Source organism: Triticum dicoccoides, chromosome 3B (assembly GCF_002162155.2).
Source record: "Triticum dicoccoides isolate Atlit2015 ecotype Zavitan chromosome 3B, WEW_v2.0, whole genome shotgun sequence".
Classification (NCBI taxonomy): domain Eukaryota; kingdom Viridiplantae; phylum Streptophyta; class Magnoliopsida; order Poales; family Poaceae; genus Triticum; species Triticum dicoccoides.
The window spans coordinates 453,719,534-453,745,020 of NC_041385.1; the positions used below are offsets into that span (position 1 = coordinate 453,719,534).

General features: G+C 45.5%; 2 protein-coding genes across 2 annotated transcripts; one reads left to right on the forward strand and one right to left on the reverse strand.

The window, feature by feature from the left end:
* Positions 1–4,839: 4,839 nt before the first annotated feature.
* On the forward strand, positions 4,840–6,181 carry LOC119276488. Its single transcript, XM_037557553.1, has 3 exons — positions 4,840–5,084; positions 5,576–5,644; positions 5,739–6,181. The coding sequence occupies exons 1-3, from the start codon at positions 4,907–4,909 to the stop codon at positions 6,047–6,049; spliced, it is 558 nt and encodes a 185-aa protein (XP_037413450.1). The 5' UTR covers positions 4,840–4,906; the 3' UTR covers positions 6,050–6,181.
* Positions 6,182–6,281: 100 nt separating this feature from the next.
* LOC119276487 (cytochrome b561 domain-containing protein At4g18260-like) lies at positions 6,282–8,227 on the reverse strand. The gene is made up of 4 exons (XM_037557552.1): positions 7,651–8,227; positions 7,329–7,490; positions 7,079–7,227; positions 6,282–6,968 (listed from the first exon to the last, which is right to left on the reverse strand). The coding sequence occupies exons 1-4, from the start codon at positions 7,792–7,794 to the stop codon at positions 6,659–6,661; spliced, it is 765 nt and encodes a 254-aa protein (XP_037413449.1). The 5' UTR covers positions 7,795–8,227; the 3' UTR covers positions 6,282–6,658.
* Between the last annotated feature and the right edge of the window lie 17,260 nt (positions 8,228–25,487).

Consider the following 25,487-nt stretch of genomic DNA (forward strand, 5'->3'; position numbering starts at 1 on the left):
ATAACTTCGGCCAAGAGAGGCAAAACTGATCTATATGATATCCAGTATGAACAAGTGCCACACTTTTGCTTCTCTTGTGGCCGTCTAGGGCATGCAGATTTGTTTTGCCCCAGCCCGGGACCGAGAGATGAAAACGGGGAGCTACAGTTCGGCCCCAAACTCAGAGCACCTGAAGAGAAGAAGAAACATGTATCTGGCGAGAGCTCGTCTAAGGATCAGAATACACGTACGAGCAGCCAGAGGGAATCGAGGAACTCTTCCAATGCAGGCAAGGAACAGGTTGAAGTGACCTCCCCTATAAAGAACAAGCCACATTCTAACAAAAAGAAGGAGGTACCAAAACAGGTTTACCGGCCAGTTGCAAGCCGTCAGCTTCTCCTAACTGATGGAAACAATCCATCGAGCAACGTCATCCGCGAAGGAACTCCATTGGGAGGAGAAGGCCAAGAGTTGTTTGACAATGACAGTGAGAGAGATGCAAAGAAAAAGAGACCTACACCTGAGAATTCGGCGGAGGCTGCGGCGCAGCCCTGCCGATCCCAATGAACTGCATGAGCTGGAACTGCCGGGGGCTTGGGAACCCCGAGGCAGTTCGTGAGCTTCGCAGCACTGTGAAGCAAGAAGTTCCTGCCCTACTATTCGTAATGGAAACCAAAATCAAGGCAAAGCGAGTTGAAGATCTACGGCACCAATTGGGTTTCGTAGGATGTTTTCGGTGGATAGTGAAGGACTGAGAGGAGGTATTGGCCTCTTTTGGTTTAAGGACTATGAAGTACAATTGAAAAACTTTAGTTCCGGCCATATCGATGCGATGGTGCGGATGAAAGATACAAACTCCATGGAGTGGAGATTCACAGGATTCTATGGAGCGCCTAGAGTGGAGAACAACCACCATAGCTGGCGGTTCCTCAGAACTTTGCATGCACTGCAACATTCTAGTTGGTTGTGCATGGGTGACTTCAACGAGACTCTGTACGGCGATGAACATTTCAGTCGAGCTGCCAGACCGGAATGGCAAATGCGCGCATTCAGAGATGTTGTTGACGAAATAGGTTTCCAAGATTTAGGTTGGTCTGGACTACCCTATACATGGGATAACAGACAATCTAGAGGTGATAACGTGAAGGCAAGGCTTGATAGAGCATTTGCAAACGAAGCCTTCAGGCAGCGTTATGAATCAATTCGAGTGCGCCACATTAGTGCGGTTGAGTCTGACCATTGTTTCGTGGTAGCTGAGATTCGAGACAAGCCGCATGATCATGGTGCACGTCGACAGAAACAATTCAGATATGAAAACGTTTGGCAGACCCATATGGATTATGAGGATCTTGTCACGGAAACTTGGCTGAAACAAACCCGCAACCCGGGCCTTCAAGGCATAGCAAATTCGCTGGGGGCACTCCAGCGCACGTTGGAGCCATGGGGGGTGCGTGAGTTTGGCTGCCTCTCGCGCAACGTGAGACAGCTTCAGAAGAAGTTGGAGAAGATAAGGGAACAGTCTATTGGGCGAGGCCCTTCTGAGGAGGAGAAATGGATCGCTGCTAAGCTTCGAGAAGCACTTAAACAAGAGGAAATTTGGTTGAGGCAGCGGTCCAGAGTAAGTTGGTTGCGAGAGGGAGATCGCAACATAGGGTACTTTCAAGCACAAGCCAAACAACGTCAGCGCATGAACAGAATAATCGGGTTGAGACTAGTTGACGGTTCGGTGTGTGCTGATCATGAGGAAGACAAAATGGAAATACAGTCATTCTACTAGAATCTCTACACCTCGAAAGGGGTTTTTGACATGAGTGAGCTGTTGGATCATGTTCCTGAGAAGGTGACACCGGAGATGAATCAGTCGTTCGATCGGCCATTTGATGCAAAGGAGGTACACGATGCACTTTTCCAAATGGCCCCATCCAAGGCTCCCGGAGTCGATGGATACACAGCGGGATTCTTTCAAAGGCACTGGCAGCTTTTGAAAAACGATGTGACAGATGCAGTGCTTGGCTTTCTGAATGGTGGGGGATCTCCCTTTGGGTTTAAATGACACGTCCATAACTCTTATACCAAAGGTACGACACCCACAGATGATATCTCAATTCCGTCCTATAGCATTATGCCCAGTTTTGTACAAGATCGTGGCTAAGGCGATTGCTAACCGTTTACGATGCTATATGGATGATATTATCAGCGAGGAACAAAGCGCCTTTGTTCCTGGCCGCTTGATCACTGACAACGTTTTGGTTGCTTTCGAAAGTGTTCACACTTTGCAAAGAAGGAAGAAGGGAAGGAATACTGCATGTGCACTAAAGTTGGATATGATGAAAGCATACGATCGCGTGGAGTGGCACTATCTCGAGGCCATTCTTCTCAGGCTCGGCTTTAGTAATGCACTTGTCAGGTTAATCATGAAATGTGTTACGTCTGTGCGCTTCTCGGTTCGAGTAAATGGAGAGCTACAACCATACTTCACTCCCTCGAGAGGCCTCAGGCAGGGCTGTCCGGTTTCACCATTCTTATTTCTATTGTGCGCTGAAGGTTTTTCCTCTCTCTTGAAATACTATGGTGGCAACATTGACAGAGGCGTCAGAGTAAGCTTTTGATCGCCATGGATAAGCCATCTCCTTTTTGCAGATGACTGCTTGATTTTCCTCAGTGCTGATGCGGCAAGTGCGCAGCGACTGAATGATATATTGCGGATATATGGGGAGGCGTCCGGGCAGTGTGTGAATCGTGACAAAAGTGCCATCTACTTCAGCCCGAACACTTCACATATCACCAGGCAAGCTCTAAAACATATTCTGGGGGTTAATGTTGAAGCTTTTAGCGAGAGGTACCTCGGCCTTCCCATGGCAGTGGGCAGAATTACTAGCGGGACCTTTGATCACATTTGTGACCGATCAAGAGGCAGGATGCAAGGGTGGTCTGAAAGGCTCTTTGCATGCGCAGGGAGGGAAACACTTTTGAAATCCATAGTTCAAGCCATCCCAACGTTCAGTATGAGTTGTTTCCTACTTACAAAAAAGGTATGCAAAAGCCTGACTTCCAGTATGGCTAAGTGCTGGTGGAGCAGCTCGATTGACAGAAGATCTCTTCATTGGATATCATGGAAAAATCTCACGGTACCAAAATGCAAAGGAGGTATGGGATTTCGTGATTACCATCTACTTAACTTAGCACTATTGGAAAAACATGGGTGGAGGTTCATGACCAACCCCAATTCACTATGCACCAGAGTTTTGAAGGGGAGGTACTTCCCCGATAGTGATTTTATCCAGGCCCAAGTGCCACACTCGGCATCGGCCATATGGCGTGCCATCATTGCCGGGCGGGAAGCCCTTGAGGTGGGAGTGGTTCAGCGTGTTGGTGATGGCTCAACTATCAACGCCTGGACCGACAAATGGATCCCAACCACTGTTACCCGATCACCGATCCTCAAGCCAGCGAACACTAGTGTTGAACGGGTGAGCGATCTGATCGATAACACGAACTGGACTTGGAAGCGAGACTTAGTCCGAGGTACATTTGCCACACCTGATGCCGATGCAATTCTGAATATACCACTTCGGCAAGGCGGTGGCGGGGACTTTCTTGCGTGGGCACATGAGAAATCTGGAAACTACAGTGTGAAATCAGCGCATCGAGCCTTGATGAATCGCAACGAGCACCAAGCTCTAGGCGAAGGGCCCGACACCGGAACTTCAGTGGATCAAACACACATGTGGAAGACACTTTGGTCTCTCAAAGTTGTCCCCAAGGTACATGTCTTCTGGTGGCGTGTCATGCGTGGCATCCTACCTGACGAGAAGACATTGCATCATAGACATATTCGAGATGTCAGTTTATGCAAACTCTGTCAAGCACATGAAGAAGATCTTGGACATGCATTAATTCATTGTTCGCATGCTAGACAGTTCTGGGACGAAGCGCGTCCTGTTCTGGATATCAAGCTACCGCGACTGCAGCCCTCTTCATGGGCTGGCGATATCTTATGTGGGTCTATGTTCACCGACAAGGAACGAGCAACTATAATCACCATTATGTGGTCCATTTGGAGTTCCCGCAATAGATGGTCGCATGATGGAGAGAAGTTTGATCCGGTGAAGTCCGTCAAACTCACTAGAGAGACTTTGGCTCTACTTGATGTACCTAAGCAGCAAGCTGCAATGCTACCGGGACATGGCTCGCGGCCACCTGAACTGAATCAAGTAAAAATCAACACCGATGCAGTTGTGCGATTCGTGGAGCAGAAAAGTGGCGCCGGTGGTGTAGCCCACTCCCAAACAGCACTGATGGGCGCTTGGTGCAAGCCCCATCTGGGGGTCACTGATCCTATGATCGCCGAGGCACTAGCCCTATGGGATGGAGTAATCTTCGCCAACCTGAGAGGTTATGCTAACGTGATAATGGAGACCGACAGTCTGGAGATTGTGAATCTCTGGAACACTCGACATAACAGCCGCTCTGTTGTGGCACCAGTTTTCTTTGAAATTGATGAGCTAGCGGATAATTTCCACTTTTTTGTAATCCAACATGTTAGTAGATCCGCAAACGGTCCAGCACACCTGTGTGCTCAGCGTGCATGTAATGTGTCTGTAACCGAGAGTTGGCTCTCTGAGACTTCAAGTTTCCTGATAAGTAGTGGCTGACTGCCCGGCAAACACATTTGTTTGAATAAAGCTCAATAGTTCTATGCAAAAAAAAAAAAAAGATTCCAGAATGTTGTTCTGTGGGCCCGCCCACCATGAAGGCTCGAACGTGTGGTGCGCCGTGCGTCGCTTCCTCTGTGGTGGAACGCGAAGCGGAAAATTCCCACCACAGCCCTTGCCGAATGACAAGACGAAAGGCGAACCCTTCTTCCATCTCTCTGTCTCCACTCGGCCAACTGGACAAGAGCCACGAAACCTGCGTCGGTCGGTTCATGGCGTGCAGCTTCTCCCCTTCCTCCGCCACGAGGCTCCAGGCGGTGGACGCGGCGGCCGTGAAGAGCGCAAGGGTGCCCCTCAAGGCGTCGGTCTCGCCCGCGCCGAGATCGCTGGGCGGCTGCAGGGCTGCCCGCCAGGAATTCGAGGGCGCGACACAGGATCCAAGCGTCTCAGGTACCGCCTGTCAGCTCCCTAACCAACCCTCCCATCAAGGTTTCGTCGCTGACTCGATTGCTGCACCTGGTGGCTTTGTAAGTCCGTAACCCTCGTACCATCGCTGCTGTTACCCGTGTAATCGTGTGAGGAAATCAGAGTCGCACAACGATACGGTCACTCTGCCCGAAGATGGCTGGAAGCTGGGTAGGATTGAAATGAAGAGAGTGCATATTTCTCTGACCTAAATAACCGTGTTTCGTACCATGTGACTTGAGAAATCCTGTAGTTTGTGATGATATCTAATTGAGATAGTGGGCACAATGCTCTGATTCTGTCGATTTATGCTCGATTGCAGAGGCTTTAAATCCATCTACTTAGCAAATCCAAAGCAAAAATCAGAAGTAATCAGTACATTCCCCATGTCTAGCTAGGATCCTTGTTCTGAGCTTCCCACGGTACCAGTTGTTGTTATCAGCAGTTTACTGACGCTGCCATCTCGTCTTCTGAAGTTTCTTCGGCACGCACACAGTTGGATCTCCTGGAGCAACTGACGTCGTCCTCCACACCTAATGGCACCGGTACCTTCCATACTACAAAATCACCATACTTCCTTCACGTTCCTGACCCCCTCTCTCATTGATAACTAACAGCATTACACCCCCTTATGCTCAGAGAATGAAACCGCTACGGAAACCCGTGTGCTCACCACCATCCGTGAACAGCTGGTAGCGCTGTACGGTGACAGGGGAGGCGAATTCACATTCACCCTCCCGTTGGGCAAGAGGCTCAGGGAAGGCCTCAAGACCCTCAACACCCTCACCGTCTCACAGAGAAGGAACATCAAGAGGCAAGCCATGCTCACCAAGGTTAGCGGGAGGAATGACTCGGTCTTCTTCGCGACTGTCGGTGCATTCGTCCTCGTGCCGCCTATCGCCATTTTAGCTATCGCTATCTTAACTGGTTATGTCCAGCTCTTGCCATGAATCAAGAAGCTTTTAGTTGTCATCTTCAGGCCTTTTCATACACATGAAGGCACTTTGGCTCTGCCAGAGAATTGTATGTCTGTATATATAGTTTGAATTTGTATATGGAGCATGTAGGTTTTTATCCATTAAGCAGCAGATATGGCATACGTATGTTTTATCCATTAGCCACAAGGAACATCATATTAAACTCAACAAGGAGGGTAAAAAAATAAGAATTAGCACTGTGAAATGTTGACAACCTGAAGAAATGTTGCATAGAGAACATGAGGATTACAGGTGCATTTCAACTACAGTTCTGAAACTTCTGATCATTTCTTCTTCCCTGATGATCAGAAATGTAATGATGTATCTGACTGCTTCCCACAAACTGTTCAAATGGTGTCTTGAAACAAGATCTAAAATCACTTCTCAAGATACAACACCAGAGCTTCCAATCCTCTGCAACCTCAACACATGTATAAAAGCTGTACAATCTTGTTCAAACGCACACTTGTCAAACCAAGCAATTTACAAGAGGATTTAGTAGCATTTACCATCTCCCCTTGACCGACCTTACAATATCCATCAATCTTCACACAGTCTTCTGTCTTCTCTTATTTGGAGAGTTCACTCTTGCACCATAACCAGCTCTTTCCGAAGAGTTGTAGGATAGGTCCTGCGATTATCGTTCGGTCTTAGCTGTTCGACCGGGAGACGTCCTTGCTTGATCATATAGCTGCACCTATCTATCAAGAGGTAGAAAAAAGCTAGGAAGGAGATCTCAACGGTAAGGAGGCCGGTCCACAGGCTCACGCTCTTGGCGGTTCTCTCATGATACGTGCGGAGGCCAGAGTAGACGTTTGCGATGCCAGTGGCGCAAATTGCGATGCCGAGAAGCCAGTGGAAGAAGAACCACAGGCTCCTTCCCTTGACACCTCTGTAGAGATTGATAGAGAAGGGATTCAGGTTCAGGTATGAACTTTGTAGTATGAAACATGAAAAGGTTGCAAAATTTGCAAGGTGCTACAGGAAAGTAGTTTTTCTCACCTTTCTGCTCTGAAGAAACCGATGATTGGCTGAAGCCACATGAATCCATACAATGCCAATCCTACTCTCTGGTGACTGTTACTGAAGGAGTTCTCAAAGTTCATCAAGGACAGAGCCGCGCCGCCAGTAGCAAGAAGTACAGCTGCGATCTGCAAATTCAGTCGAGCATGAAAAAAATGAATCTGATGCTCCATGAAACATGGGGAAAAAAAGAAGACAGAAACATCTCTCGGATATAAGATATACAAACCTGAGAAATGACATGGCAATAGAAGAGCACTCTGTTGCATCTGCCGCTTTTTGATTTGCTCGACATTCTGACCAGCAGTATCCCTACAGGCATCAAGAGACCGAAAGAAGACCAGTGGAACAATGCGTGTAGCTTGAGCTGAAATGCTGTTCTAGGCGTCAGCTGCAAGAGAGAGATTTGTTGCTGTTAGCAGTGTATTAAATAATAGGAAAACAACCAAGAAAGACCTTGTTCTCCAACGAATGTAACCCAGAACCAAGTATCTTAGAGTGCGTGTGATCAGAAAACCACAAACTCGATGCAAGAAAACCGCCCTGATTACCTCGAGAGGATGCCCGGTCTTGTTGCGGCTTTGATTGAGTTCCTCCGTGGAATTCGACGAGCCATCGGACGGCAGCGTGAGAAGCGAAAGAACCACAAAGCTTGTGTACAGAAGGAGCAGTCGTCTTCTCCCGGACACCAGCATTTCTGCTAGGCTAGCCAATTCAATCCCTCCTCCCAAGAAACAAACCGACGAGAATGGGGACAAGATTCTATGCCAGCGACGAAGAATGAGAGAAGAAGAGGAGGGCCAAAATCCCGTGAACTGGAAGCCGAAATTCTGAAGTGGAGGTTGGTCAGCAGAGCCGGGCGGACGCCTTCTAGTCCTCTCTGCACAATGCAGGGGTATTTTGATGTTAGCAACGGTAGGCTCCCCTTTTGATTGGTGGCCTGCAAAATATATTAGTATGCCGGGAGGAGATGAGAGGGGGGAAAGAGATGCTTTTGAGGCGCATTTCGGCCGAGCTTTTACATCTCTACTCGTGGTGGTGTGATGATGGTGTGAGGTTAGGGACGGTAGGGAGAGTGGAGGAGAGGCTTTTGCCGTGCGGTGGCTGGTGGTGGTGCGGCGAGAACTGCTTGCTCTTCTTGGTTGTTGGTTGGTGCGTCTCCAGCTGAAACGCAAAAAGCAGGCTCCAAATCTTTGGTGCTCCAGTGATGAGTGCCGTCCTACTGAATGCAGTACTGTTTCTCCACTAAACTCGCTGGGCCATGGTTAACAATTTCTTCCAATATTTCGGTCATTTGAGCCACCCCAAATGAAATCAGTTTGGTAAACACTCGGGTTTTTCTCAATTTCTTTTCACAAATTCTCTGTGCCGAGACAAATTTATTTTCCACCGGCTAGTACACGGCCGGTTTCCCGAACCCTGCAAAAAGAAAAAGGGGGAAAAGGAAACATGTGTGCCAATGGTCTCCAACTCCATGTCTGCACGTCCGATGCTCGGATGAATCAGTCCATGCATGACCCCGTCGCCTAAGATACCTGCTCGCTTGTCACCAGTCTGATCAGGACCGGACAGGAGTATCTTTCAATTCGATTCATGTGATTTTGGCCTGCAAAGAGGAGGGTGCGAGGCTCATTGACATGGCTTGGAGATCTGCATGGCGTAAGAGGCCGCAAAGCTAGTGCTCGTTGGTTGCTAATACTAATGGGAAGACCGGTTGAGGAGTCCCTGTCAAGCTCCGTCAGTGCCTCTGCCTGGAGAATTTCCCGTATCTATCTTCTGTCGCGCAGTCGCGCTAGGCTCTTCCTTTGCATGATCATTAGATACGGCGATGCGCAGGGTCAGTCGGTTACGTTTCTTGATGGAGCTACGAGTGAGCATTATGATGATCGGCTCTACTGAGGGAAGTGGTATAAGTGTTTTTTTTTTCTTTTCTTTTTGTGTTCTCGTGATGGCGTCTATGTGGGTGACAGATTTTGTTGTTGTTTAGGAGTATATATAATCTGCCGTTGAGCTAAATATGCAAAATGATCAACCTTAACGCCAAGGCACGATGACAGACATCTGTCATCCTAAACATGAATGCATGGCTAACCTCTGCAGTCGCTAGAGGTTTCAGTATGAAAGTGTGTCCGCTCTGCCATGGACGGCTAAGATCTGCTCGTGCGGCCGCGCTTGCATTCATGCCTGCAATCCAACGGGCAAATGCTTCTGCACTTTTTAAGCAATGATGGAACCTAGAGGTAATGTTTGATTAACAGTGTTTTATATCCACCTGGGTCGTCCTATGTATGTACCCTGGTCCCTGGACCAGTACTCAAGTCTGCTGCATGCAAGTATGCAAGTCCTATGTAATGGTCGAGGAACAATGCAGAGCAGTCAGCCTTTGGTCTCCAACTCTCCATGCTATTCTAGTGTGCTACCATCATGTGGTTCTTCTTCGTAAGGCCAACACCACCGCGCGACCCCAAACGGACGTCCGTTTTGTCCGGATTCTGTCCGTTTGGGTATGGATTTGGGGTCGTGTCCGGACCTGTCCTGGGATGCGGTGGCCGTGCGCCCAGCGCGCGGCCGCATCCATTTGCCCCATCCTGTTCGTCGGGGCCAAAAATGCCCAAATTTGCATCAAAACTAGTTTCGAACCCAAATATTTGTCTGAAAATTAAAATAGTTTTACAATCCAATTGAAATTGTCTTTAATAAAATAGTTTTACAACCAAATCAAAATTGTCTTGACTGAACATAAAATAGTTTTACATCTATTGGTTGCCAATGTGATCCCAGACGTGCTCAACCAAGTCATTTTGAAGATTCAAATGAGTGTGCCAATCACGCATCTCACGGTGGAATTGGGCAAACTGTTCAAATATGGCCGGGTCTTGGTGCAGGGGCTCAATATTTTCACCTTGATAATCAAATCCTTGGTCGAAGATACTCTCATCACGCTCGTCCTCGCGATCATGTTGTGCATGATCACATAAGCAGTCATCACCTCCCAAAGCTTCCCTTCATCCCATGACAGTGCAGGGTTTCGAACGATACCCCACCGGAATTGAAGCACACCAAAAGTATGTTCCACATCCTTTCTAACACTCTCTTGCATTTGGGCAAATCTCTTTCTTTTCTCACCTTAGGGTTTCGAGATTGTCTTCACAAAAGTTGACCACTAAGGATATATACCATCTGCTAGATAGTATCCCTTGTTGTAATGGTGGCCGTTGATCTCAAAGTTGATAGGTGGGGAGTGGCCTTCTGCAAGCCTCGCGAAGACTGGAGAACGCTGCAGCACGTTGATATCATTGTGAGAACCTGCCATGCCAAAAAAAGAATGTCATATCCACAGATCTTGCGACGCCACTGTTGGGGAACGTAGCAGAAATTCAAAATTTTCCTACGTGTCACCAAGGTCTATCTATGGAGAGACCAGCAACGAGTAGAAAGAGAGTGCATCTACATACCCTTGTAGATCGCTAAGCGGAAGCGTTCAAGTGAACGGGGTTGATGGAGTCGTACTCGTCGTGATTCAAATCACCGATGATCCTAGTGCCGAACGGACGGCACCTCCGCGTTCAACACACGTACAGCCCGGTGACGTCTCCCACGCCTTGATCCAGCAAGGAGAGAGGGAGAGGTTGAGGAAGACTCCATCCAACAGCAGCACAACGGCGTGGTGGTGGTGGAGGAGCGTGGCAATCCAGCAGGGCTTCGCCAAGCACCATGGGAGAGGAGGAGTAGGAAGAGAGGTAGGGCTGTGCCAGAACTTCGTGTATAGCTCCCATGCGCCTCCCCACTATATATAGGGGTGGAGGGGCTGGTTTCTTGCCCTCCAAGTCCATTGGGGCGTTGGCCAAGGTGGGAGGAAAGAAATCTCATTATTTCCTTCCCCACCGATTGTTATCCCCCCTTTTTAGGGATCTTGATCTTATCCCTTCGGGATATGATCTTATTCCTTCTAAGGGGGGACCTTGGTGCGCCTTGACCAGGGGTGTGGGGCCTTGCCCCCACTACCCACGTCCATGTGGGTCCCCCCATGCAGGTGGGCCCCACTCCGGAACCTTCTAGAACCTTCCCGGTACAATACCGAAAAATCCCGAACATTTTCCGGTGGCCAAAATAGGACTTCCCATATATAAATCTTTACCTCCGGACCATTCCGGAACTCCTCGTGACGTCCGGGATCTCATCCGGGACTCCGAATAACATTCGGTAACCACATACAAACTTCCTTTATAACCCTAGCGTCATCGAACCTTAAGTGTGTAGACCCTACGGGTTCGGGAGACATGTAGACATGACCGAGACGTTCTCCGGTCAATAACCAACAGCGGGATCTGGATACCCATGATGGCTCCCACATGTTCCACGATGATCTCATCGGATGAACCACGATGTCAAGGACTTAATCAATCCCGTATTCAATTCCCTTTGTCTATCGATATGTTACTTGCCCGAGATTCGATCGTCGGTATCCAATACCTTGTTCAATCTCGTTACCGGCAAGTCACTTTACTCATTCCGTAACACATCATCTCGTGATCAACTCCTTGGTCACATTGCGCATATGATGATGTCCTACCGAGTGGGCCCAGAGATACCTCTCCGTTTACACGGAGTGACAAATCCCAGTCTCGATCCGCATAAAACAATAGATACTTTCGGAGATACCTGTAGTGCACCTTTATAGTCACCCAGTTACGTTGTGACGTTTGATACACCCAAAGCACTCCTACGGTATCCAGGAGTTACACGCTCTCATGGTCGAAGGAAGAGATACTTGACATTGGCAAAGCTTTAGCAAATGAACTACACCATCTTTTGTGCTAGTCTTAGGATTGGGTCTTGTCCATCACATCATTCTCCTAATGATGTGATCCCGTTATCAACGACATCCAATGTCCATAGCCAGGAAACCATGACTATCTGTTGATCACAACGAGCTAGTCAACTAGAGGCTCACTAGGGACATATTGTGGTCTATGTATTCACACGTGTATTACGATTTCCGGATAATACAGTTATAGCATGAATAAAAGACAATTATCATGAACAAGGAAATATAATAATAATACTTTTATTATTGCCTCTAGGGCATATTTCCAACAGTCTCCCACTTGCACTAGAGTCAATAATCTAGTTCACATCGCCATGTGATTAACACTCACAGGTCACATCGCCATGTGACTAATACCCAAGAGTTTACTAGAGTCAGTAGTCTAGTTCACATCACTATGTGATTAACACTCAATGAGTTTTATGTTTGATCATGTTGCTTGTGAGAGAGGTTTTAGTCAACGGGTCTGAACCTTTCAGATCCGTGTGTGCTTTACAAATCTCTATGTCATCTCCTAGATGCAGCTACCACGCTCTATTTGGAGCTATTCCAAACAACTGTTCTACTTGGAGCTATTCTAAATTATTGGTCCATTATATGTATCTGGTCTCTCTACTCAGAGCTATCCGGATAGGTGTCAAGCTTGCATCGTCGTAACCTTTACGACGAACTCTTTTACCACCTCCATAATCAAGAAAATTCCTTAGTCCACTAGTTACTAATGATAACTTTGACCGCTGTCCTGTGAGCCATTCTTGGATCACTCTTGTACCCCTTGACTGACTCATGGCAAGGCACACTTCAGGTGCGGTACACAGCATAGCATACTGAAGAGCCTACGTCTTAAGCATAGGGGACGACCTTCGTCCTTTCTCTCTATTCTGCCGTGGTCGAGCTTTAAGTCTTAACTTCGTACCTTACAACTCAGGCAAGAACTCCTTCTTTGAATGGTCCATCTTGAACACCTTCAAGATCATGTCAAGGTATGTGCTCATTTGAAAGTATTATTAAGCATTTTGATCTATCCTTATAGATCTTGATGCTCAATGTTCAAGTAGCTTAATCCATGCTTTCCATTGAAAAACACTTTCAAAATAACCCTATATGCTTTCCAGAAATTCTACGTCATTTCTGATCAACAATATGTCAACAACATATACTCATCAGAAATTCTATAGTGCTCCCACTCACTTCTTTGGAAATACAAGTTTCTCATAAACTTTGTACAAACCCAAAATTTTTGATCATCATCAAAGCATACATTCCAACTCCGAGATGCTCACTCCAGTCCTTAGAAGGATTGCTGGAGCTTTGCATACTTATTAGCATCTTTCGGGATTGACAAAACCTTCCGGTTGTATCACATACAACCTTTCCTCATTAAAATTGTCGAGGAAACAATGTTTTGACATCCTATCTGCAAGATTTCATAAATAATGCAGTAATCGCTAATATAATTCCAACAGACTCTTAGCATCGCTACGAGTGAGAAAATCTCATCGTAGTCAACTCCTTGAACTTGTCGGAAAACATCTTAACGACAAGTCGAGCTTTCTTAATGGTGACATTTACCATCATTGTCCGTCTTCCTTTTGAAATCCATCTGTACTCATTAGCCTTACGACCATCGAGCCGTTCTGCCAAAGTCTACACTTTGTTTTCATACATGGATCCTCTCTCGGATTTTATGGCCTCAAGCCATTTATCGGAATCCGGGCCCACCATCGCTTCTTCATAGCTCGTAGGTTCATTGTTGTCTAGCAACATGACCTTCAAGACAGGATTACGTACCACTCTGAAGTAGTACGCATCCTTGTCATCCTACGAGGTTTGGGAGTGACTTGATCCGAAGTTTCATGATCAATATCATAAGCTTCCACTTCAATTGGTGTAGGTGCCACAGGAACTACTCCCTGTGCCCTGTCACACACTAGTTGAAGAGACGGTTCAATAACCTCATCAAGTCTCCACCATCCTCCCACTCAATTCTTTTGAGAGAAACTTTTCCTCGAGAAAGGACCCGATTCTAGAAACAATCCATATTGCTTTCGGATCTGAATTAGGAGGTATACCCAACTGTTTTGGGTTTCCTATGAAGATGCATTTTATCCGCTTTGGGTTCGAGCTTATCAACCTGAAACTTTTTCATATAAGCGTCGCAGCCACAAACTTTTAAGAAACGACAACTTAGGTTTCTCTAAACCATAATTCATACGGTGTCATCTCATCGGAATTACGTGGTGCCCTATTTAAAGTGAATGTGGTTGTCTCTAATGCCTAACCCATGAACGATAGTGGTAATTCGATAAGAGACATCATGGTACGCACCATATCCAATAGGGTGCAACTATGATGTTCGGACACACCATCACATTATGGTGTTCCAGGCGGTATTAATTGCGAAACAATTTCCACAATGTCTTAATTGTGTGCCAAAACTCGTAACTTAGATATTCATCTCTATGATCATATCATAGACATTTTATCCTCTTGTCACAATGATCTGCTACTTCACTCTGAAATTACTTGAACCATTCAATAATTCAGACTTGTGTTTCATCAAGTAAATATACTCAACATTTACTCGAATCATCTGTGAAGTAAGAACATAATGATATTCACTGCATGCCTCAGCACTCATTCTACTGCACACATCAAAATGTGTTACTTCCAACAAGTTGCTATCTTCTTCCATCTTACTGAAATGAGGCTTTTCAGTCATCTTGCCCATGTGGTATGATTTGCATATCTCAAGTGATTCAAAATCAAGTGAGTCCGAACGATCCATTTGCATGGAGTTTCTTCATGCATATACACCAATAGACATGGTTCGCATGTCTCAAACTTTTCAAAAACGAGTGAGTCCAAAGATCCATCAACATGGAGCTTCTTCATGCGTTTTATACCATTATGACTTACATGGCAGTGCCACAAGTAAGTGGTACTATCATTACTATCTTATATCTTTTGGCATGAAAATGTGTATCACTACGACCGAGATTCAATAAACCATTCCTTTAGGTGCAAGACCATTGAAGGTATTATTCAAAAATAGAGTAACCATTATTCTCCTTAAATGAATAACCGTATTGCGATAGACATAATCCAATCATGTCTATGCTCAACGCAAACACCAATCTCGGTGGTAGAGGGAGCGTGCGATGCTTGATCATATCAACCTTGGAAACACTTCCAACATATATCGTCAGCTCACCTTTAGCTAGTCTCCTTTTATTCCGTAGCTTTTATTTCGAGTTACTAACACTTAGCAACCGAACCGGTATCCAATACCCTGGTGCTACTAGGAGTACTAGTAAAGTACACATTAACATAATGTATATCCAATATACTTCTATCGACCTTGCCAGCCTTCTCATCTACCAAGTATCTAGGGTAATGCTGCTCCAGTGGTTGTTCCCCTTATTACAGAAGCACTTAGTCTCGGGTTTGGGTTCAACCTTGGGTTTCTTCACTAGAGCAGCAGCTGAATTGCCGTTTCATGAAGTATCCCTTTGTTCCCTTGCCCTTCTTGAAACTAGTGGTTTCACCAACCATCAACAATTGATGCTCCTTCTTGATTTCTACTTTCGCGGTGTCAAACATCATGAATATTTCAAGGATCATCATATCTATCCCTGATATGTTATAGTTAATCACGAAGCTCTAGCAGCTTGATGGCAATGACTTTGGGGAAACATCACTATCTCATCTGGAGGATCAACTCCCACTCGATTCAAGTGATTGTTGTGCTCAGACAATCTGAGCACAAGCTCAACGATTTAGCTTTTCTCCCTTAGTTTGCAGGCTAAGAAAATCGTCGGAGGTCTTATACCTCTTGACGTGGGCACGAGCCTGAAATCCCAATTTTAGCCCTCGAAACATCTCATATGTTCCGCGACGTTTCGAAAACGTCTTTGGTGCCTCTACTTAAACCATTTAATTGAACTATCACGTAGTTATCAAAACGTGTATGTCCGATGTTCGCAACATCGACAAACGACGTTGGGGTTCAGCACACTGAGCGGTGCATTAAGGACATATGCTTTCTACTGATCGCATAATCGCTACTATCAACTTTCAACTATATTTTCTCTAGGAACATATCTAAACAGTGGAACTAAAGCGCGAGCTTACGACATAATTTGCAAAAGGTCTTTTGACTATTTCAGGATAATTAAGTTCATCTTATGAACTCCCACTTAGATAGACATCCCTCTGGTCATCTAAGTGATCACATGATCCGAGTCAACTAGGCCGTGTCCGATCATCACGTGAGACGGACTAGTCATCATCGGTGAACATCTTCATGTTGATCGTATCTACCATACGACTCATGCTCGACCTTTCGGTCTCCATGTTCCGAGGCCATGTCTGCACATGCTAGGCTCGTCAAGTTAACCCTAAGTGTTTTCGCTGTGTAAAACTGTCTTACACCCGTTGTATGTGAACGTAAGAATCCATCACACCCAATCATCACATGGTGCTTAGAAGCGACGAACCGTAGCAACGGTGCACAGTTAGGGGAGAACACTTCTTGAAATTTTGTAAGGGATCATCTTATTTACTACCGTCGTCCTAAGCAAACAAGATGCATAAACATGATAAACATCACATGCAATCAAATAGTGACATGATATGGCCAATATCATTTTTCTCCTTTTGATCTTCATCTTCGGGGCTCCATGATCATCATCGTCACCGGCACGACACCATGATCTCCATCATCATGATCTCCATCATCGTGTCTTCATGAAGTTGTCACGCCAACGACTACTTCTACTTCTATGACTAACGCGTTTAGCAATAAAGTAAAGTAGTTTACATGGCGTTCTTCAATGACACGCAGGTCATACAATAAATAAAGACAACTCCTATGGCTCCTGCCGGTTGTCATACTCATCGACATGCAAGTCGTGAATCCTATTACAAGAACATGATCAATCTCATACATCACATATCATTCATCACATTCTTCTTGGCCATATCACATCACATAGCATACCCTGCAAAAACAAGTTAGACGTCTTCTAATTGTTGTTGCATGTTTTACGTGGCTGCTATGGGTTTCTAGCAAGAACGTTTCTTACCTACGCAAGACCACAACGTGATATGCCAATTGCTATTTACCCTTCATAAGGACCCTTTTCATCGAATCCGTTCCGACTAAAGTGGGAGAGACTGGCACCCGCTAGCCACCTTATGCACCAAGTGCATGTCAATCGGTGGAACCTGTCTCACGTAAGAGTACGTGTAAGGTCGGTCCGGACCGCTTCATCCCACAATACCGTCGAAACAAGATTGGACTAGTAACGGTAAGCATATTGAACAACATCAACGCCCACAACTACTTTGTGTTCTACTCGTGCAAAGAATCTACGCAATAGACCTAGCTCATGATGCCACTGTTGGGGAACGTAGCAGAAATTTAAAATTTTCCTACGTGTCACCAAGATCTATCTATGGAGAGACCAGCAACGAGTAGAAAGAGAGTGCATCTACATACCCTTGTAGATCGCTAAGCGGAAGCGTTCAAGTGAACGGGGTTGATGGAGTCGTACTCGTCGTGATTCAAATCACCGATGATCCTAGTGCCGAACGGACGGCACCTCCGCGTTCAACACACGTACAGCCCGGTGACGTCTCCCACGCCTTGATCCAGCAAGGAGAGAGGGAGAGGTTGAGGAAGACTCCATCCAACAGCAGCACAACGGCGTGGTGCTGGTGGAGGAGCGTGGCAATCCAGCAGGGCTTCGCCAAGCACCATGGGAGAGGAGGAGTAGGAAGAGAGGTAGGGCTGTGCCAGAACTTCGTGTATAGCTCCCATGCGCCTCCCCACTATATATAGGGGTGGAGGGGCTGGTTTCTTGCCCTCCAAGTCCATTGGGGCGTTGGCCAAGGTGGGAGGAAAGAAATCTCATTATTTCCTTCCCCACCGATTGTTATCCCCCCTTTTTAGGGATCTTGATCTTATCCCTTCGGGATATGATCTTATTCCTTCTAAGGGGGGATCTTGGTGCGCCTTGACCAGGGGTGTGGGGCCTTGCCCCCACTACCCACGTCCATGTGGGTCCCCCCATGCAGGTGGGCCCCACTCCGGAACCTTCTAGAACCTTCCCGGTACAATACCGAAAAATCCCGAACATTTTCCGGTGGCCAAAATAGGACTTCCCATATATAAATCTTTATCTCCGGACCATTCCGGAACTCCTCGTGACGTCCGGGATCTCATCCGGAACTCCGAACAACATTCGGTAACCACATACAAACTTCCTTTATAACCCTAGCGTCATCGAACCTTAAGTGTGTAGACCCTACGGGTTCGGGAGACATGTAGACATAACCGAGACGTTCTCCGGTCAATAACCAACAGTGGGATCTGGATACCCATGATGGCTTCCACATGTTCCACGATGATCTCATCGGATGAACCACGATGTCAAGGACTTAATCAATCCCGTATTCAATTCCCTTTGTCTATCGGTATGTTACTTGCCCGAGATTCGATCGTCGGTATCCAATACCTTGTTCAATCTCGTTACCGGCAAGTCACTTTACTTGTTCCGTAATACATCATCCCGTGATCAACTCCTTGGTCACATTGCGCATATGATGATGTCCTACCGAGTGGGCCCAGAGATACCTCTCCGTTTACACGGAGTGACAAATCCCAGTCTCGATCCGCATAAAACAATAGATACTTTCGGAGATACCTGTAGTGCACCTTTATAGTCACCCAGTTACATTGTGACGTTTGATACACCCAAAGCACTCCTATGGTATCCAGGAGTTACACACTCTCATGGTCGAAGGAAGAGATACTTGACATTGGCAAAGCTCTAGCAAATGAACTACACGATCTTTTGTGCTAGTCTTAGGATTGGGTCTTGTCCATCACATCATTCTCCTAATGATGTGATCCCGTTATCAACGACATCCAATGTCCATAGCCAGGAAACCATGACTATCTGTTGATCACAACGAGCTAGTCAACTAGAGGCTCACTAGGGACATATTGTGGTCTATGTATTCACACGTGTATTACGATTTTCGGATAATACAGTTATAGCATGAATAAAAGACAATTATCATGAACAAGGAAATATAATAATAATACTTTTATTATTGCCTCTAGGGCATATTTCCAACAGTCTCCCACTTGCACTAGAGTCAATAATCTAGTTTACATCGCCATGTGATTAACACTCACAGGTCACATCGCCATGTGACTAATACCCAAGAGTTTACTAGAGTCAGTAGTCTAGTTCACATCACTATGTGATTAACACTCAATGAGTTTTATGTTTGATCATGTTGCTTGTGAGAGAGGTTTTAGTCAACGGGTCTGAACCTTTCAGATCCGTGTGTGCTTTACAAATCTCTATGTCATCTCCTAGATGCAGCTACCATGCTTTATTTGGAGCTATTCCAAACAACTGTTCTACTTGGAGCTATTCTAAATTATTGCTCCATTATATGTATCCGGTCTCTCTACTCAGAGCTATCCGGATAGGTGTCAAGCTTGCATCGTCGTAACCTTTACGACGAACTCTTTTACCACCTCCATAATCGAGAAAATTCCTTAGTCCACTAGTTACTAAGGATAACTTTGACCGCTGTCCTGTGAGCCATTCTTGGATCACTCTTGTACCCCTTGACTGACTCATGGCAAGGCACACTTCAGGTGCGGTACACAGCATAGCATACTGAAGAGCCTACGTCTTAAGCATAGGGGACGACCTTCGTCCTTTCTCTCTATTCTGCCGTGGTCGAGCTTTAAGTCTTAACTTCGTACCTTACAACTCAGGCAAGAACTCCTTCTTTGCCTGGTCCATCTTGAACACCTTCAAGATCATGTCAAGGTATGTGCTCATTTGAAAGTATTATTAAGCATTTTGATCTATCCTTATAGATCTTGATGCTCAATGTTCAAGTAGCTTAATCCAGGCTTTCCATTGAAAAACACTTTCAAAATAACCCTATATGCTTTCCAGAAATTCTACGTCATTTCTGATCAACAATATGTCAACAACATATACTCATCAGAAATTCTATAGTGCTCCCACTCACTTCTTTGGAAATACAAGTTTCTCATAAACTTTGTACAAACCCAAAATTTTTGATCATCATCAAAGCATACATTCCAACTCCGAGATGCTCACTCCAGTCCTTAGAAGGATTGCTGGAGCTTTGCATACTTATTAGCATCTTTCGGGATTGACAAAACCTTCCGGTTGTATCACATACAACCTTTCATCATTAAAATCGTCGAGGAAACAATGTTTTGACATCCTATCTGCAAGATTTCATAAATAATGCAGTAATCGCTAATATAATTCCAACAGACTCTTAGCATCGCTACGAGTGAGAAAATCTCATCGTAGTCAACTCCTTGAACTTGTCGGAAAACATCTTAACGACAAGTCGAGCTTTCTTAATGGTGACATTTACCATCATTGTCCGTCTTCCTTTTGAAATCCATCTGTACTCATTAGCCTTACGACCATCGAGCCGTTCTGCCAAAGTCTACACTTTGTTTTCATACATGGATCCTCTCTCGGATTTTATGGCCTCAAGCATTTATCAGAATCCGGGCCCATCATCGCTTCTCCATAGCTCGTAGGTTCATTGTTGTCTAGCAACATGACCTTGAAGACAGGATTACGTACCACTCTGAAGTAGTACGCATCCTTGTCATCCTACGAGGTTTGGGAGTGACTTGATCCGAAGTTTCATGATCAATATCATAAGCTTCCACTTCAGTTGGTGTAGGTGCCACAGGAACAACTTCCTGTGCCCTGTCACACACTAGTTGAAGAGACGGTTCAATAACCTCATCAAGTCTCCACCATCCTCCCACTCAATTCTTTCGAGAGAAACTTTTCCTCGAGAAAGGACCCGATTCTAGAAACAATCCATATTGCTTTCGGATCTGAATTAGGAGGTATACCCAACTGTTTTGGGTTTCCTATGAAGATGCATTTTATCCGCTTTGGGTTCGAGCTTATCAACCTGAAACTTTTTCATATAAGCGTCGCAGCCCCAAACTTTTAAGAAATGACAACTTAGGTTTCTCTAAACCATAATTCATACGGTGTCATCTCATCGGAATTACGTGGTGCCATATATAAAGTGAATGTGGTTGTCTCTAATGCCTAACCCATGAACGATAGTGGTAATTCGATAAGAGACATCATGGTACGCACCATATCCAATAGGGTGCAACTATGATGTTTGGACACACCATCACATTATGGTGTTCCAGGCGGTATTAATTGCGAAACAATTTCCACAATGTCTTAATTGTGTGCCAAAACTCGTAACTCAGATATTCATCTCTATGATCATATCATAGACATTTTATCCTCTTGTCACAATGATCTGCTACTTCACTCTGAAATTACTTGAACCATTCAATAATTCAGACTTGTGTTTCATCAAGTAAATATACTCAACATTTACTCGAATCATCTGTGAAGTAAGAACATAATGATATTCACTGCATGCCTCAGCACTCATTCGACTACACACATCAAAATGTGTTACTTCCAACAAGTTGCTATCTTGTTCCATCTTACTGAAAATGAGGCTTTTCAGTCATCTTGCCCATGTGGTATGATTTGCATATCTCAAGTGATTCAAAATCAAGTGAGTCCGAACGATCAATTTGCATGGAGTTTCTTCATGCATATACACCAATAGACATGGTTCGCATGTCTCAAACTTTTCAAAAACGAGTGAGTCCAAAGATCCATCAACATGGAGCTTCTTCATGCGTTTTATACCATTATGACTTACATGGCAGTGCCACAAGTAAGTGGTACTATCATTACTATCTTATATCTTTTGGCATGAAAATGTGTATCACTACGACCGAGATTCAATAAACCATTCCTTTAGGTGCAAGACCATTGAAGGTATTATTCAAAAATAGAGTAACCATTATTCTCCTTAAATGAATAACCGTATTGCGATAGACATAATCCAATCATGTCTATGCTCAACGCAAACACCAATCTCGGTGGTAGAGGGAGCGTGCGATGCTTGATCATATCAACCTTGGAAACACTTCCAACATATATCGTCAGCTCACCTTTAGCTAGTCTCCCTTTATTCCGTAGCTTTTATTTCGAGTTACTAACACTTAGCAACCGAACCGGTATCATATACCCTGGTGCTACTAGGAGTACTAGTAAAGTACACATTAACATAATGTATATCCAATATACTTCTATCGACCTTGCCAGCCTTCTCATCTACCAAGTATCTAGGGTAATGCTGCTCCAGTGGTTGTTCCCCTTATTACGTAAGCACTTAGTCTCGGGTTTGGGTTCAACCTTGGGTTTCTTCACTAGAGCAGCAGCTGAATTGCCGTTTCATGAAGTATCCCTTTGTTCCCTTGCCCTTCTTGAAACTAGTGGTTTCACCAACCATCAACAATTGATGCTCCTTCTTGATTTCTACTTTCGCGGTGTCAAACATCATGAATATTTCAAGGATCATCATATCTATCCCTGATATGTTATAGTTAATCACGAAGCTCTAGCAGCTTGGTGGCAATGACTTTGGGGAAACATCACTATCTCATCTGGAGGATCAACTCCCACTCGATTCAAGTGATTGTTGTGCTCAGACAATCTGAGCACAAGCTCAACGATTGAGCTTTTCTCCCTTAGTTTGCAGGCTAAGAAAATCGTCGGAGGTCTTATACCTCTTGACGTGGGCACGAGCCTGAAATCCCAATTTCAGCCCTCGAAACATCTCATATGTTCCGCGACGTTTCGAAAACGTCTTTGGTGCCTCTACTTAAACCATTTCATTGAACTATCACGTAGTTATCAAAACGTGTATGTCCGATGTTCGCAACATCGACAAACGACGTTGGGGTTCAGCACACTGAGCGGTGCATTAAGGACATAAGCTTTCTACTGATCGCATAATCGCTACTATCAACTTTCAACTATATTTTCTCTAGGAACATATCTAAACAGTGGAACTAAAGCGCGAGCTTACGACATAATTTGCAAAAGGTCTTTTGACTATGTTCAGGATAATTAAGTTCATCTTATGAACTCCCACTTAGATAGACATCCCTCTGGTCATCTAAGTGATCACATGATCCGAGTCAACTAGGCTGTGTCCGATCATCACGTGAGACGGACTAGTCATCATCGGTGAACATCTTCATGTTGATCGTATCTACCATACGACTCATGCTCGACCTTTCGGTCTCCGTGTTCCGAGGCCATGTCTGCACATGCTAGGCTCGTCAAGTTAACCCTAAGTGTTTTCGCTGTGTAAAACTGTCTTACACCCGTTGTATGTGAACGTAAGAATCCATCACACCTGATCATCACGTGGTGCTTAGAAGCGACGAACTGTAGCAACGGTGCACAGTTAGGGGAGAACACTTCTTGAAATTTTGTAAGGGATCATCTTATTTACTACCGTCGTCCTAAGCAAACAAGATGCATAAACATGATAAACATCACATGCAATCAAATAGTGACATGATATGGCCAAATATCATTTTGCTCCTTTTGATCTTCATCTTCGGGGCTCCATGATCATCATCGTCACCGGCACGACACCATGATCTCCATCATCATGATCTCCATCATCGTGTCTTCATGAAGTTGTCACGCCAACGACTACTTCTACTTCTATGACTAACGCGTTTAGCAATAAAGTAAAGTAGTTTACATGGCGTTCTTTAATGACACGCAGGTCATACAATAAATAAAGACAACTCCTATGGCTCCTGCCGGTTGTCATACTCATCGACATGCAAGTCGTGAATCCTATTACAAGAACATGATCAATCTCATACATCACATATCATTCATCACATTCTTCTTGGCCATATCACATCACATAGCATACCCTGCAAAAACAAGTTAGACGTCCTCTAATTGTTGTTGCATGTTTTACGTGGCTGCTATGGGTTTCTAGCAAGAACGTTTCTTACCTACGCAAGACCACAACGTGATATGCCAATTGCTATTTACCCTTCATAAGGACCCTTTTCATCGAATCCGTTCCGACTAAAGTGGGAGAGACTGGCACCCGCTAGCCACCTTATGCACCAAGTGCATGTCAATCGGTGGAACCTGTCTCACGTAAGAGTACGTGTAAGGTCGGTCCGGACCGCTTCATCCCACAATACCGTCGAAACAAGATTGGACTAGTAACGGTAAGCATATTGAACAACATCAACGCCCACAACTACTTTGTGTTCTACTCGTGCAAAGAATCTACGCAATAGACCTAGCTCATGATGCCACTGTTGGGGAACGTAGCAGAAATTTAAAATTTTCCTACGTGTCACCAAGATCTATCTATGGAGAGACCAGCAACGAGTAGAAAGAGAGTGCATCTACATACCCTTGTAGATCGCTAAGCGGAAGCGTTCAAGTGAACGGGGTTGATGGAGTCGTACTCGTCGTGATTCAAATCACCGATGATCCTAGTGCCGAACGGACGGCACCTCCGCGTTCAACACACGTACAGCCCGGTGACGTCTCCCACGCCTTGATCCAGCAAGGAGAGAGGGAGAGGTTGAGGAAGACTCCATCCAACAGCAGCACAACGGCGTGGTGCTGGTGGAGGAGCGTGGCAATCCAGCAGGGCTTCGCCAAGCACCATGGGAGAGGAGGAGTAGGAAGAGAGGTAGGGCTGTGCCAGAACTTCGTGTATAGCTCCCATGCGCCTCCCCACTATATATAGGGGTGGAGGGGCTGGTTTCTTGCCCTCCAAGTCCATTGGGGCGTTGGCCAAGGTGGGAGGAAAGAAATCTCATTATTTCCTTCCCCACCGATTGTTATCCCCCCTTTTTAGGGATCTTGATCTTATCCCTTCGGGATATGATCTTATTCCTTCTAAGGGGGGATCTTGGTGCGCCTTGACCAGGGGTGTGGGGCCTTGCCCCCACTACCCACGTCCATGTGGGTCCCCCCATGCAGGTGGGCCCCACTCCGGAACCTTCTAGAACCTTCCCGGTACAATACCGAAAAATCCCGAACATTTTCCGGTGGCCAAAATAGGACTTCCCATATATAAATCTTTACCTCCGGACCATTCCGGAACTCCTCGTGACGTCCGGGATCTCATCCGGGATTCCGAACAACATTCAGTAACCACATACAAACTTCCTTTATAACCCTAGCGTCATCGAACCTTAAGTGTGTAGACCCTACGGGTTCGGGAGACATGTAGACATGACCGAGACGTTCTCCGGTCAATAACCAACAGCGGGATCTGGATACCCATGATGGCTCCCACATGTTCCACGATGATCTCATCGGATGAACCACGATGTCAAGGACTTAATCAATCCCGTATTCAATTCCCTTTGTCTATCGGTATGTTACTTGCCCGAGATTCGGTCGTCGGTATCCAATACCTTGTTCAATCTCGTTACCGGCAAGTCACTTTACTCGTTCCGTAACACATCATCCCGTGATCAACTCCTTGGTCACATTGCGCATATGATGATGTCCTACCGAGTGGGCCCAGAGATACCTCTCCGTTTACACGGAGTGACAAATCCCAGTCTCGATCCGC

Excerpts from the sequence above, each read along its gene's own strand:
- LOC119276487 (XM_037557552.1), bottom strand. The coding sequence starts at position 7,794 with ATGCTGGTGTCCGGGAGAAGACGACTGCTCCTTCTGTACACAAGCTTT. Across the intron at positions 7,491-7,650 it reads AGACCGGGCATCCTCTCGAG|CTGACGCCTAGAACAGCATT; the intron begins GTAATCAGGGCG and ends TCTCTCTTGCAG. Across the intron at positions 6,969-7,078 it reads GGTTTCTTCAGAGCAGAAAG|AGGTGTCAAGGGAAGGAGCC; the intron begins GTGAGAAAAACT and ends CAATCTCTACAG.
- LOC119276488 (XM_037557553.1), top strand. The coding sequence starts at position 4,907 with ATGGCGTGCAGCTTCTCCCCTTCCTCCGCCACGAGGCTCCAGGCGGTG. Across the intron at positions 5,085-5,575 it reads ACAGGATCCAAGCGTCTCAG|TTTCTTCGGCACGCACACAG; the intron begins GTACCGCCTGTC and ends CGTCTTCTGAAG. Across the intron at positions 5,645-5,738 it reads CTCCACACCTAATGGCACCG|AGAATGAAACCGCTACGGAA; the intron begins GTACCTTCCATA and ends CCTTATGCTCAG.